The sequence below is a fragment of the Sorghum bicolor genome, chromosome 4 (assembly GCF_000003195.3).
Source record: "Sorghum bicolor cultivar BTx623 chromosome 4, Sorghum_bicolor_NCBIv3, whole genome shotgun sequence".
NCBI lineage: Eukaryota > Viridiplantae > Streptophyta > Magnoliopsida > Poales > Poaceae > Sorghum > Sorghum bicolor.
In genome coordinates this window covers 57,083,697-57,099,240 of record NC_012873.2, presented here as the reverse complement: position 1 = coordinate 57,099,240, position 15,544 = coordinate 57,083,697, and the positions used below count along the sequence as shown (strand labels likewise).

At 44.4% G+C, this 15,544-nt stretch overlaps 1 protein-coding gene across 1 annotated transcript; it reads left to right on the top strand.

Moving 5' to 3' along the window:
* Window positions 12,915-15,453, top strand: LOC8066169 (phenylalanine ammonia-lyase). Its single transcript, XM_002454157.2, has one exon. It carries the CDS (start codon window positions 13,067-13,069, stop codon window positions 15,209-15,211), a length of 2,145 nt encoding a protein of 714 aa, XP_002454202.1. The 5' UTR covers window positions 12,915-13,066; the 3' UTR covers window positions 15,212-15,453.

The window sequence follows — 15,544 nt, the reverse complement described above, 5'->3', positions numbered from 1 at the left end:
GGGGGGGGGGCGGGCGTCTTGGGGTTCGGGGTTGGTCGACTTTCCTATGAACAGAACGAGTGCCGCGTTGCAAGTAAAATTTTTTTGGCGGGGCCGGCGGCGTGGAAAGCGTCGCGAATCGCGATTTCGTTTCGTGGTGGCCGACTGGCCGCTAGCTAGGTCGCGGAGGACGGCTCGGTCGCGCGGGGCGGGGGGTTGGTGCGCCCGGCGCCTGCGCGGGGGTTGGTGACTGGTGTGGGCGGCCTCCGTCCACCGTGCTCTGCTCGCTTTGGCTCACCTGCTACAGTACGCTGCTAGTCGTTTCTGCTCTCTGTTTTGGTCTGCAGCTTTTGCACTGATTTGGGGGATATGACGGCAGCAGGCAGCCAGGCACACTCTGTCGTATTGTGGATGCAATCAAACGCACGAATCAGGCGAGTAGATACCATTAGTTCACTATGTTCTGAAGGACCATTGGTGCCAGCAACAATGATTTCATTTGAAACGGAAAAGGCATATATATATTGATCTTCTAACGAACATAGAACCCATTATCTTGGGGGTAGGTAGAGGTTTACCGGAGTAATCGGTTATGGGTATGTTTGGGAAAGCTCTACAAGCTCTAAATTCACCAAAGACAGCTCTAATTTGAAAGAAAAAAAACCAAACGCTCGGGCTCCACGAAATCTGGATTTACCAAAACGTTGAATCTTAGGGTTGGATTCACCATTTTGGTGAAGCTCCTCAAGGGATGCTCCATGAGGCTCTTCTATACGTCCGTAGATTTGGACGAAAACTACCCACCATTGCCACTAATTATACATCTTCATTTTCTATTCTATTCATCTTCTCCTTCTCGTGTACTACAGGCTCCGTCACCCCCCCCCCCCCCCATCACGGCCAACAGGCAGGCCGCGGCGCCCACCTCCTCCCTCTGCTCTCCTACTCACATGAGACGCACATGGCTGGATCGGGTTCCCCTCTATCTCCCCCGCCCCCTTCTAGCCCCTGGCCCTTGGCCACCGGCGCTGCTGTCTTGGCCTTGTTGGGTTCGTGGCGAATGCTCGGGCTTGGCTGACATGGTGATGAACACGATGAGGACAAAACAGGCTATTCCAACCAAAATCTCATTTCATAGATCTAGAGGTACTGTGTAGCTAAACAGTTCACTAGTAGATCCATGGTAGATCTTAGATCCATTATTGGTGGAACTGCTCCACGATGAATCTCAGATCCAGATTCACTTGTTAATGGTGGAGCTCTGCCAAACAAACGTTACGAAAATGTAACACCCGATTAGGTTAATAGTCAGATCTAGGGCAGACAATATCTCTAAGAAGCAAGAGGATTCGAACGCCTTTAATTTGTTTCAAGTTTGAACAGACTAATCAGCTGAAGAAAATGTGTTGAACTGTTGTATAAAATGTGGGGTTGAACGGAAAAGATTCATCAGTCAACCACGCTGCAGGATTTTGCATTTGTTTGGACAGATCAGATCAGATACTTGCACGTATTTTGCACCTGAGTCTCTTGATTTCTTGACCCGTATTCACGCTTCAGTATGTAACTACTATACAGAGAACTGACTACAGATGGAGAAACCTTTTTGATTTCACGTAATAATGGTCAAATTAACAAAAAATCCTGAGACTTCTTGATGCACTGCTTTCCTGGAAGAAGCCAGTGATTCAGTTCTTCTGCATCACATGTTCGCCTCCACGTGATGCACAAGGTGTGTGTGCGAACACCAGGCACTTGGTCCAGTCGTCCTTGGTCGGTCTAGACGTCTAGTCCTGACTTCGAGTCGTCGTCGTCCACTGGTGTTCTTCCGTCACCTGCATCTACACTAAACAAACTGATGATAATTTTGCTGGAACTGTGGTGTGGCAAGCATGTTTCTTTCAATCGTCCATATATGGCAGTTTAGTACCGTAGCAGGAGCTGTTTCACTTGGTTCTTTCATGAAGTAGTAGCAACCAGCATGTGTAGATCTGAAAGACTGACCAAACTACAGTTTAGTGCTAACATCCTGAACGAACTCTAAAAGCGGGCAGGTGTGCACTATCACCACGAACCACAATCTGACAAGCTGGGAACTGCATATTCTTCCCCAATCCCTTTCTCATCCCATGAGGTCTGTTCGCTAGTCTGAAAAGTCATAGCTAAAATTATTGTTGGCTAATTTATTGTGAGAGAAAAACACTGCTGACTGACATAAAAGATACGGCTGAAAAGAAAATCTCAAAATGATCTTACAGTGGCCTGCGAGGCTGCGACGGCCATACCGTGGACCTTGTTCCCCATGTGGAAATGTAAACCAGACCACAATCAAGATGGGAATAGGCCGACCCGGCCCTAGTCTTAGACTCGGCCTCGTGGCCTCAAGGCCAATTTTAGAGGCTATAAGTCGACCCATTTCTCCTAGATGCTATGGCCTCGATGATCTATTGGGTAGTATGCGATCCAAATATTTTTGTACAATCATAAACCATAAATATTACACTTATTTTTAGATAATGGATAGTTCATATCCGACTTCATCTATCCGCAGATAGAATCAAGTCAATTATTACAAAGTTTCGCCCGAGGGCAAACTCATAGGCTGCAGGCAAGGTTTACAACCAACCGAACGGGTAACCAAAACAAAATAAGGTTCAGACTATGCATGACCAATATGTCTTGTTGATAACCATCACCAATATGTCTTATTGATAACCATCCATTGGAACTGAAAAATTACAGAGCTGATGTCTCTAAGTGTTGTCCTGCGATAATCAGTTGATCCCGCAGATCCTCATGCCGCTACAATCTTGCCCATTGCCGAAGCCAATGCGTTCCCCTGAAAAGAACCTGCAAAAAAGATTTTGGTTGCCCAACAGAGCGCAGATGCTGCAGTTAATAACAATGAATTATACTTTTTGGTTGCTAGTTTTGACCACCTAATAAAAAGGTCATTTATGTCACTATGGGGTGAAATTCTAAAAAGTATATGTACAGCATGCCATAAGAATTTAGAATAAACAGTCTAGAAAAAAGATGTTGTATGGATTCTGGCGAGTGACAGAAGCAACATTTTATATTCCCATTCCAGTTTCGCCTAACTAAGTTGTCCTTAGTTAAGATCACACCTTTCTTTAGATATCACATGAAAAATTTTATTTTCATAGGTATTTTAATTTGTCATAAGTCTTGTGACACTCTAACCCCATTGTTGATTAACACAGCATACATAGACTTGACTGTAAAGTTTCCACATGCATTCAAGCTCCACACAAAGACATCTTTTTCCTCTAGTAAGTTAATATTCTGTAAAGAGACAACAATTCTGTACCAGTTTGTTAGGTTTGCCCCCACTAAATTTCGTTGAAAAGAAATATTTAGTGGTGAAGAGCTAATCACTTGTGCCACACTTTTATAAAAGATAGGATACAAGATTTTAAAAATATCATAATAATATATTAAGATTATTAGCAATACATCAAATTAAATGAGTTTGTAAGTGAACCATGATTTTAATTTTATTATTTTTCAACTAAAATATGATATTTCTTAATGTACTTCCGAGCACATACAGTCTTATTACAAGTTATGACCAATTATACTTATTTGAATAAAATAAGAACACATATAATAAATTAATAAAAACTATTAATATGACGAGTGGGTCCAGCGGCGGATGGTGGATCATGGAGGGGCAGATTATAAAAGCTATTGTTGTATTAGCTAAGTGCAGAACCCATTTTACATCCATACCACATAACCAGTGCAACCAATGCAATGATCCAAAGGCAGGAGTCTTGTTCTTAACATGGACGTAGCCCCATCACAACTTGAGGCCACGATGAGGCCAAGTCTCCCTCATCTCGTTACTTGAGGGCTTGAGCCATGAGAACGAAGGGGCCTCGCGTATATGCTTACCTGGCTATATGAATGTGCATTTATCTTCGGTGCAGATATATATAGATGCATGGTTACATTTACACGACAGTGAGAGAGAAAGCACGGGACCAGCATGCATTTATGTACGGATTGGTGGCTGATGCATGGGCACGGCGGTCCTCATTCTTTTGTGTCCCAGCAAGTGATGGCGGTATGCAGAGTGTGAGGCAAAATGCATGCAGCGTCCATGTCAGGGCTTCCTTGCCACACCATACGTGAAGTGCTCAGGTATGCAACGTATGCTAAGGTGTTGAGGAAGCAGGCGTATGGTTCCTATCTCTGCCGCCACTCCCTAGTGTGTTATTATTAGGTACCCAATGAACTGCAGGTGCAGTGATCGTGTATTCAAGGGGAGGAAATTAAAGCTAGTGTTGCCTGCTAAATACTTAAATAGATATGGTGATGATGACAGATGAGGCGAGAGGTGTAGGTTGAGCCATGTCAACTGCCAATCCATGTTGGATTTCCTTATTATTAGTGTCCTGAGCGAGAGGCCACATCTGAAGCTTCGCCGGCAATAATCCAGCATGGCTACGCGTCATGCGCAGTGCGCATACATTTTTAAGCCGTCGATGATAAGCTTCTCAACGTAAAATCAATAGAAGGGTCATGTCAGTAAGAACGAGTAATGGTTCAAGGAGCTCATCACCAATGCAAAATAATAATAATAATATAATAAAGACCCTCTTTTCACTAGAAGTGTGACTATCCAAAAACTAACTTTGGTACACTCCACTTGTTAAGCCAAAGTTGAGCCTCTACCCTAACTCCTTGAGCCCTGAACCTAGGTGCACACCGGAGCGAACCTCCTTTATCACAAAATCTTGGCTAGGTGTGCTCTGTAACTGTCTTGTTGGGTGCCACTTTATCGACCTACCGCTATTCTCAAAGGTGACTCTAGTATTTCCACCCAATCTTTCCATCTAGGCTTAATTTAAGTTTCGAACACAAGAACCCTAAATGGAATCCTAACCATTCTAGGGTGGTCAACCATCCTCAAATCCTAGCCATCAAGAACAAGGGCTTCCCCAACAACTTTCACCCAACTTGGTGCAAGGCAAGACCAATAGTGGACACTGCAAGACTGAGTAATCTGATAAGAGGCCTCACCATGGATCAGAAACTTGCTATGAAAGTGCCAACAAGTTGACCTATCCAAATGAACCTCTCAAATTAGGAACTTAATTGTTTTTGGAGGTCTGTCTATGATCTGTCCATAGATTGTTGGTTAGTTATAAGTTAAACATGTGTTGACTGGTTAGCCTATCGGATTTCACGGCCCTGACATATATACTATCTGTTAGGACACTCGTGACTTCAAAACATGCAAATGTTGTGTTGTCCTATCCCCATCATCCTTGGCCCCACCTGTCAGCATGAGTGGAACAAACCAAATCACCAGCACCAACACTCTCTCACCCATCTCTCCACTCTCCTTTCCCCCTTTCGCACTCTAGCTAAGAATAGGAACAACAAGTGAGGAAGGAGCAAGCATGGGAAAGGGATGAATGGATGATTGGAGGAGTGCTCATGCTTCGATGGAAGAGAAGATGAAGCTCAAGATTTCATCTAGAGCTAGGCAATCTCAAGTGTAAGCTTGTGGTTCCTCTTAATCCCTAAACCTTGTGTTCTTTCATGAAGGAGAAGCTCCTCTCTCAATTTGTCCTCACCATCATCTTTCATCTCAAAGCCCCTTTCTCATGGTGTGAAGAATCCATGAAGCCGAGCTTGAGTTTGGTGTCACCGAAATCTAAATCCCTAATGGGTAACTTCTTCATCTCTCTCTCTCTCTCTCTCTCTCTCTCTCTCTCTCTCTCTCTCTCTCCTTGTTCCAAGATCAACCTAGTGTAGAACACACTTAGTATGTACGTTAAGTTGAAACTGTAGTGCTTATCATTCAAAATTTTCATATTCATTTTATTCAAAAAGGTTATAGGTCCTAAGTTACCCTCTTGGTTATTACATTGCGACAACCAACATGTTAAAAACTTATTATATTATAGAATTACAATTATATATGTAGTAGCTTTGTTTTATAGAACAAATTGTGCTTAAAATCAAGTTATCAATATTGACATGACGAAATTAGTTAGTCCAAATGCATAAACTTATTTAAAATAATAACTTGTAAAATTTATTAGCATGGAGTATCGATATAAAATAAAGTGAATTCTCAATGTCAATGTCATGTTGTTTGTTGAGGAACATTTTCCATGTTTTTTCCTAATGCATACATATAACAAATTTGTGAGGTTATTTTGAATTATCTTTACTATTTGGATTATCTTTATAAATTTAAAGGATTTTTTTGAATTATCTTTTGTAATGATAGTGATGGATAGTTTAGATGCAAAATTAGTGGGTTAACTCATATATTTTTATAAGGGCTGATGTGATAATACCTTAAAATTAAATAGATATGATTGCTACTATCGACAATGATAATTAGATTATATCAAATTAAAGGCTAGAAGTTTCTGATTATTTTGATTTTTTTCATTTTTTTATTTTCTAGAGCATCTGATGAGAATTACCAATGAGGCTTTGTTGTAGCTTCTAATTAGTGAGTAATTAAAGGCTATGCGTTTCTAACTATTGTAAGAATTTATAATATTTATCTTTTTCTATCGCATGTAGTGAGAATTAGTAATAGTAATAGTAATAGTAATAGTAATAGTAATAGTAATAGTAATAGTAATAGTAATAGTAGTAATAGTAATAAGATGCATCAATGCACAATTGCACATGAGGTACATATGCAAAGCACCAAGAGTCTGATACACGTGCTAAAAGGGAAAGGGAAACATTGTTTATGCGACCGGTGTGCCCAGTTCCATTCTAGTGAACGTTCATTAGAAATTAATCTAGCGAACGATTCAGTTAGCGTCTTCCACTCCGCCGACGTCCGACTGACGTCATCTAAAAAATGCAAATCATTTATTTTAAATTGCTATAACTTCTAAATGGTTTATCCAATTTTCATTCCGTCTGCACCATTGTATTCTTCGCGACGAGACGAACAAAACTAGATCCCACTTACATATATTTCGAAGTTTTTTTTTCACATAGAAATTTATATGTGTTAAATTATAACATATAACTTTACAACTTATGCACATAAATCGTATTGATTAACTTATATACACAAGTTATATGGAATAACTTATGTACACAAGTTGGCTTTCATGACTTTTTATGTTTGTAAGTTTTGATATAAGTTATAAGTTAATTCGTTTCTTTGTGTGTTAATAATTTTTGTGTTTGCAAGTTTTGTCATAAGCTATGACTTAGTTCATTCCTTTATGTGTAATACAACTTTTTTTTTAATAAAATGTGTTTCATAACTCTTGCATTTTTAAGGTTTTGTATAAGTTATAAGTTATACATTATAAGTTATATATTCTAAGTTATATCTGAGCTTATTACATGTAAATAGTGTGTTCTAAGTTATATGTTCTAAATTATATATCCTAAGTTAGTACATATAAGTTATTTGTAGAACAAAATTCTTTGAAACATATCTAAGTGGGGTCTAGTTTTATTCGTTACATCATGTAGAACACATTGGTGCAGACGAAATTAAAAATAGACACACCGTTTTTAAGTTATAGCATTTTTAAAAAAATATTTTGCTTTTGTGAGTTATGTCAGTGCTGTCATCATAGCTAGAGAAAGAGAACGAAGCGAGAGAAGCAATGGGGATGCACGCGATGGGTATTTCCTAAAAGGGAAAGAGGTGAGATTTTTTTTTTCGAAAATGAAAAGTTTAATTGGTCGGAAAATCGTTCGCTTAATTTAGTTTGACTGAACGTTCGCCAATTAGTGGTGTCGACCAGTGTGCCACGATGCCTACTTCCATCGTGCCCATTTTCTTTTCTCAGTGCTCTTCCGTGCTCCACTTCTGAAAATCGGAATGCCAATGGAAGTGCTCTGCCTGTAGGTATCCTACAATCCGATTAATTAAGAAATTATAAAATAGGCAGGCGATGAACGGCACAACACGGTCTCTTATTTTTATGTTACTATGTGCAGAGCCAGTGGCAATGTGTCATGACATATGTAACAAAGAGAAGTTCCGGTGCTTGACAAGCAGTTCTAGGCGATACCTAAAGCCTTGTTTAGTCCGAAAAGATTTCGGATTTCGGTAATGTAGCATTTTCGTTTGTTTGTGACAAATATTGTCCAATCATAAACTAACTAGGATTAAAAGATTTGTCTCATAAATTACAGATAAACTGTGCAATTAGTTTTTGTTTTCTTCTATATTTAGTGTTTCATGCATGTGACACAAGATTTGATGTGACGAAGAATCTTAAAAAGTTTTTGAATTTCTGGGTGAACTAAACAATGCCTAATTCTAGGCCAGTGAAAATTCGGCGTGGCGAAAGATATGAGCTTGTTCGCTGGACTGAAAAGTTATGGTTGAAACTGTTCGCTAATTTATTATAAGAGAAAAACACTATTGGCTGTTAGAAAAAGTATGACTTATAAGATAAGCGAACACTGATCAGTATGACTTATAAGATAAGCGAACACTGATCAAGTCCGTAGCACATGCAGGCTATCCTGGCCTATAATATGGTGTGAATCACTTACTCAGTGTATATGGAAATACTGGTGGGTTGAGTCAAACAGGAGCGTAAAATCCATTCAACAGGATTCCCGTGCGTTGCCGCAAGTATTAAGAGAAATATAAATATATTTTTACTGTAGTCTATCGAGTCATCTATATATAGTTTAATTATTAGTAGTCAGTTTTCAAAGAGAAAGAGAGAAAGTCATGTAAAAAAATAATGCTAGCAGTATACGTGCATGGTTATGTGTAGATAACTACTCCTACATCCACTACTGAAATCATTTATAAAATCATTTATGAGTGGGCCCTTGCATGTGGCAGTAGGAGAAGTGGATGATGACGTGACTCAAGGAGGTGCTAGAGAATTAGGCTAGTGAAGTTTATTTATAAGATATATAGATTTCATGAAAGAAATTTACTACATCTAAGAGACGGAGAGCTAGGATTCAGAGATCTTAAACTTTTTAATCAGGCCTTGCTAGCTCGGTAAGCTTGACATTTAGCTTAAATAGCAGTGCATGGGCTGGGTGTGTTCAAAAATGGTTTGACCTGGAAAGTAGGATTCAAATTTGGCATGATCCTTGGATACCAGGAAATTGACCATTCGCAGGCCGCTATTTCAGGCCTCTGGATGTCGAGGAGATCCTCAAGATTAAGCCTACAGGTCGAAGGGTCGTCGATAACATAGTTGCCTGGTACTATCAAAGGAATGGTTTGTTCACAGCAAAGAGTTTTTTTATCATTTGGCGGTGCAGATCCAAGGAATTGCCACTGGTGAAGAACAGAATCAACACACTGATGGTAGACCTTTATGCAAGTATTTTTGGAAGATTGCTGTTTCTCTCAAGGTGAGGTTTTTTTGGGGTGGAAACTTATCAATAAGGGTTTGGCAACTTGGAGGAATAAATTTGTTGGCGCTTGGAGCACTCTGCGACCTGTCAGATATGGGGCATTGAGGATGAGACAGAAATCCATGCTATGTTCAGGTGTCCAGACCAGGATTGAGGGACGCTATGAAGGAGTCCTGGAAGTTGCCGGATGATGTACAGTGCCTTGGCATGCAGCTGGAGGAGAGGAAACTCCTAAACGCATTAAGTCAATTGGAGCCTTGGAGGCTGGTTACAAAGCTCAACTCCTCCTCTTGTTAGTTGTTATGGCGAACTTGGTTCATTCGCTACCAGATTACACATAATTAGGCGAATGATGATCCAAGCCTCTGTTGGGTTCTTGTGAAGGTTACTTATGCGTGCCATGGCACGACACGGGTCTGTCATTTGCAAATGGCAAACAAATGTCTCGCGACTCGCTGGTTTGCAAAGCCGACAAGCACATCGTGGAAAAGCAAATTAACATAGGAATGTCTTTGGCGCATACATGCATCTATGATGTATGATGGCAAGACAACAGAGGTAACTGGACCCTGGCACACCGGATAAGATGGTCTCGCGTTGGACTCCGGACGGCTCATACTCCAGTGCTTCGGCTTACCGCGCTTTCTTCGAAGGCCGCGTCCCGATGCGCGGGGCCAAGGAATTGTGGGTCGTCCGCTGTCCGCACAAAGTCAAGTTCTTCTTCTGGATTGCGCTCCATGGCCGCCTCTGGACAGCGGAACGCCGCAAGCGGCATGGCCTCCAGGAGTCCGACGCCTGCGCCCTCTGCGACCAACACGCCGAGCACACCGACCACCTCCTGCTCTCCTGCCCCTACTCCAGCCAGGTTTGGTACGGTTTGCTGCACTGGACCGGTCTCCTACCGCTAGCATCGCAGGGGCAAGAATACTTGCTTGACTGGTGGCTACAGGCGCGGAGCGCGGTGCCGGACGCGTTGCGTCGGGATTTTGACTCTGCGACCCTACTAACGACTTGGATGATCTGGAAAGAACGTAACAGGCGCACGTTCGATGAAATCACTTCCACACCGGCCCAACTACTTTGCAAGATCAAGGACGAGGCTGCCGATTGGGTGGCATCGGGCTTTAGGGAGTCGACGATATTTGTCACTGTCTAGGCCGTCTCTCTAGCTCGGTTCTTTTAGGAGCACAACATTTTCGCAGTCAATCAAACATATCGCTCAAAACTTATTGGGCGCAAGGCAGTCGAATTGTCTTATGGCTACACCTATCGAACATAGCAAGGCCGAATATGAAAAATTTTGCACAACTTACAAAGCAATGCTTATTACGGAGAGACAATCTTCAACAATCGGCCTGATGATACATTGTTGTAGCTTTAAGAACTCGTATTCTGGCATTCCCCTTTGTATCAGTTTCAATGTAAAACATTGCTTCGGTTGTGGAAGTTGAAATAACAATGGCATATCACATGGTGATCTAGAAAAAATATGCAAGAAGGGCTTCTTCCATTATCTTTCATGTATAGCCCCTTCTTTTAAGCTTTCATAGGATCTGCTCCCTCCGTCCATTTATCGGCATCATTTTAGTCTCTTGCGTGATACCAAGGGAGGGTTTAAGGAGGCCTAGTTATCATTTAATCACTGCTTTGTACTCAATGCACCATGGGTTGTTGAGTTTCCGAGTAATCCTTTTTTAACACCACTCAAACGACGTCACTTTGCATTCGTGCCTAGGATTGTGCGCTTACCATATCCTCCTGTGCATAGTTTGGCCCCACCCTTTTCCCGTTTTGGCACCTAAAAATTCCTTAGACCGTCTCCTTATTTCCTATGTTTTGTCACATGAAAATTACCGAGATCATCTCATTATTTGTCGTTGTCATCCTTGAGTCCGCCCAGATGAAACATCCAGCACGTCTGACATCCAAAATTAGCCGAACTCCCTTCAAAATTCCAAAGCTAAATTTGCTTGCCGCCACTGCTCATAGACAACCATTGTTACTCAGTGTGCGATGGTCTATATAAGTCTCCATGGAACTGAACCGTTGGAACGCAGTGCCAACAATCTCTTTCCTCTCTCATTCTCTCTCATTAATGTTGTAGTTCATCAACAATGCCTGTAATGGAGATCGACTTAAATGAAAAACCACCTGAACCAGCACCTAAACCATCCAACAGATTGGGATGGCATAGTCAATTGGGATGGCCCTGCCCATGAACTCGATTATGCCATGGTTTGGGATGATGGTAATCAAGGTGCTCATTTAATCGTGATATTCCACTCCTTTCAGATATTCCACCAAACATAGATTAGGATTCCATCAAAGGAAGCCTTATGAAACTTAGTGAATTTCCCTCCATATTTTCAGTATTTGTGTTTCATGTGACTCTTTTTTTAGTGTTCTTAGTTTGCTTTCTAATAAATTTACTCAGCGACTCTCTTGCTATTTTAAAAAAAATAGAAATAATAATGGCTTGGTAATTAGAAGTTTGGAACTCTTTAATAATCACAGTATCAGACAACTCATGTCAACTTGTCAGAAGCTCCTAACAACCCAGAAGAGGTAGACTTTTCTTTAGCGACCGAAAAGCTTGAAGTAGCCATATTTCTTGTAGAATGAATACTAGTACTCTTTTCAAAGAAGAAAAAAAATTGTTTTATAAAAGGGACAAGCATGACAAGATGATGATGATTATCAGCAAAAAGACTACCGAATTCTTTTTTAAAAAAGAACAAAGGACATAAAACACTGCATACCCTGGAAGCATGGACAGCAAATAAAACAGTTCATCATTCACCATTCATCACTTAAGTTTCAAAATAACAGCATTTAGCGCGACGACAAGAACATAGTCGAAAGCACGCGCCCCAATCAGAGAGCGAGAAAGCTTTTTTTTTTTTTTTTTGCAACAGATGACAGCGAGAATGTTGAACCAAGGCCTTATTTAGATTCAAAAGGTTTTTAGATTTTGACACTATAGCATTTTCGTTTTTATTTGACAAACATTGTCCAATCATAAAGTAACTAAATTTAAAAGATTCATCTCGCGATTTACAGGCAAACTGTACAATTAGTTTTTATTTACATCTATATTTAATATTCCATATATATGCTGCAAAATTCGATGTGATAAAGAATCTTAAAAATTTTTTGGTTTTAGATGAACTAAACAAGGCCCAAGGCAAAGCCGCTGCGCAAATCAAAAGTACTACCTGCAAAGCACAATTAGCTCGAGATAGCCAACTAGTTCCTGTAAACACACACATGCATAAGGTAAGAAAGAGAACGTTGAACCAAGGCAAAGCCATGCGCAAGTCGCGTCCTCACCAACTCTCTGGTCTTGAGTCCTGATGCGCACCAACCACACCGAGCCGGCGATGCGACCGAGCTTCCTACCCCAGCGACAGCGATCAACACGAAATTTCCGAAACACTGGCTCTCAAGATTAGCACATGTCTGTCTGCTCTGCCAACTAACTCGCGCATTGCCATGGTCGTCTTGGACCAGTCACCACAGTCCACACCACCAGCTCCCCTGCCGGCCGGAAGCCTATTTAAACCTCACCGCTCCCGCTGGTTCTCTCCAGGAAGAGCAGCACTCCCAAATCGTAGCGCAACACTAGCTCTCCTGTACAGTACAGCTTCGTCCCAACAATCCATATCTTGCTGATCGGAATATCTCGCTGATCGGTCCTCAGCTTCAGCGGTGCTTTAGTTCGATGGCGTGCGAGAACGGCCGCGTTGCTGCTACCAACGGCGACGGCCTGTGCATGGCGACGCCCCGCGCCGACCCGCTTAACTGGGGGAAGGCCGCGGAGGAGCTGATGGGCAGCCACCTCGACGAGGTGAAGCGGATGGTGGCCGAGTACCGCCAGCCCTTGGTGAAGATCGAGGGCGCCAGCCTCCGCATCGCGCAGGTGGCCGCCGTGGCCGCCGGCGCTGGCGAGGCCCGCGTCGAGCTCGACGAGTCCGCCCGTGGCCGCGTCAAGGCCAGCAGCGACTGGGTCATGAACAGCATGATGAACGGCACCGACAGCTACGGCGTCACCACCGGCTTCGGCGCCACGTCCCACAGGAGGACCAAGGAGGGCGGCGCGCTCCAGAGGGAGCTCATCCGCTTCCTCAACGCCGGCGCATTCGGCACCGGCACCGACGGCCACGTCCTGCCGGCCGAGGCCACGCGTGCGGCCATGCTCGTCCGCATCAACACCCTCCTCCAGGGGTACTCCGGCATCCGCTTCGAGATCCTCGAGGCGATCGTCAAGCTGCTCAACGCCAACGTCACGCCGTGCCTGCCTCTCCGCGGCACGGTCACCGCGTCCGGCGACCTCGTGCCGCTCTCCTACATTGCCGGCCTCGTCACCGGGCGCGAGAACTCTGTTGCAGTCGCCCCGGATGGCACCAAGGTGAACGCAGCAGAGGCGTTCAAGATTGCCGGAATCCAGGGCGGCTTCTTCGAGCTGCAGCCCAAGGAGGGTCTTGCGATGGTGAACGGCACGGCCGTGGGCTCTGGCCTTGCCTCCACGGTGCTCTTTGAGGCGAACGTCCTTGCCATCCTTGCCGAGGTCCTGTCCGCCGTGTTCTGCGAGGTCATGAACGGCAAGCCGGAGTACACCGACCACCTGACCCACAAGCTGAAGCACCACCCGGGACAGATCGAGGCGGCTGCCATCATGGAGCACATCTTGGAGGGCAGCTCCTACATGAAGCTTGCCAAGAAGCTCGGCGAGCTGGACCCGCTGATGAAGCCCAAGCAGGACCGGTACGCGCTCCGCACGTCGCCGCAGTGGCTTGGCCCCCAGATTGAGGTTATCCGTGCCGCCACCAAGTCCATTGAGCGCGAGATCAACTCCGTCAACGACAACCCGCTCATCGACGTCGCCCGGAGCAAGGCTCTTCACGGTGGCAACTTCCAGGGCACGCCCATCGGGGTGTCCATGGACAACACCCGTCTCGCCATCGCAGCCATCGGCAAGCTCATGTTTGCCCAGTTCTCTGAGCTCGTCAACGACTACTACAACAACGGCTTGCCCTCCAACCTGTCCGGTGGGCGCAACCCCAGCTTGGACTACGGCTTCAAGGGCGCCGAGATCGCCATGGCGTCCTACTGCTCTGAGCTGCAGTTCCTGGGGAACCCGGTCACCAACCACGTCCAGAGCGCGGAGCAGCACAACCAGGACGTGAACTCGCTCGGGCTCATCTCCTCCAGGAAGACTGCTGAGGCCATCGAGATCCTCAAGCTCATGTCCTCCACGTTCCTGATCGCCCTGTGCCAGGCGGTGGACCTGCGGCACATCGAGGAGAACGTCAAGAGCGCCGTCAAGAGCTGCGTGATGACGGTGGCGAAGAAGACTCTGAGCACCAACTCCACCGGTGGTCTCCACGTCGCCCGCTTCTGCGAGAAGGACCTGCTCCAGGAGATCGAGCGCGAGGCCGTGTTCGCGTATGCCGACGACCCCTGCAGCGCCAACTACCCGCTCATGAAGAAGCTTCGCAACGTGCTCGTGGAGCGCGCCCTCGCCAACGGCGCTGCCGAGTTCGACGCCGAGACATCCGTCTTCGCCAAGGTCGCCCAGTTCGAGGAGGAGCTGCGCGCGGCGCTGCCCAAGGCCGTCGAGGCTGCACGGGCGGCCGTCGAGAACGGCACCGCAGCGATACCCAACAGAATCACCGAGTGCCGCTCCTACCCGCTCTACCGCTTCGTGCGCCAGGAGGTCGGAGCCGTCTACCTCACCGGCGAGAAGACGCGCTCTCCCGGCGAGGAGCTCAACAAGGTGCTCGTTGCCATCAACCAGGGGAAACACATCGACCCGCTGCTCGAGTGCCTCAAGGAGTGGAACGGCGAGCCACTGCCCATCTGCTGAACAGAGAAGCGGATAGAGAGAGAGAATGGAGCGTTCGTTGTTCAATAGCTCGAAATATTATTTTTTTTCTTCTTCTTTATTTTTGCGTGGGTAGCAAAGGCTAATGACTGTATTCCATTCTTAGGAATTACATTATATTTTCGAGAAATATGTATTGACAGGTAAAGGCTTAGATTATTATCGATCTCGTTTTTTCTAAGATCACGGTGATCACAAAAAGAAGTATAGATTTGCTAAGTTGAGTATATTTGCAAATGATATATGGGTTTGCGCATCATCAATTTAGAAGTTAGAACTACTGTTTACTCAGTAAATGATTGTTCAAACTGTTGA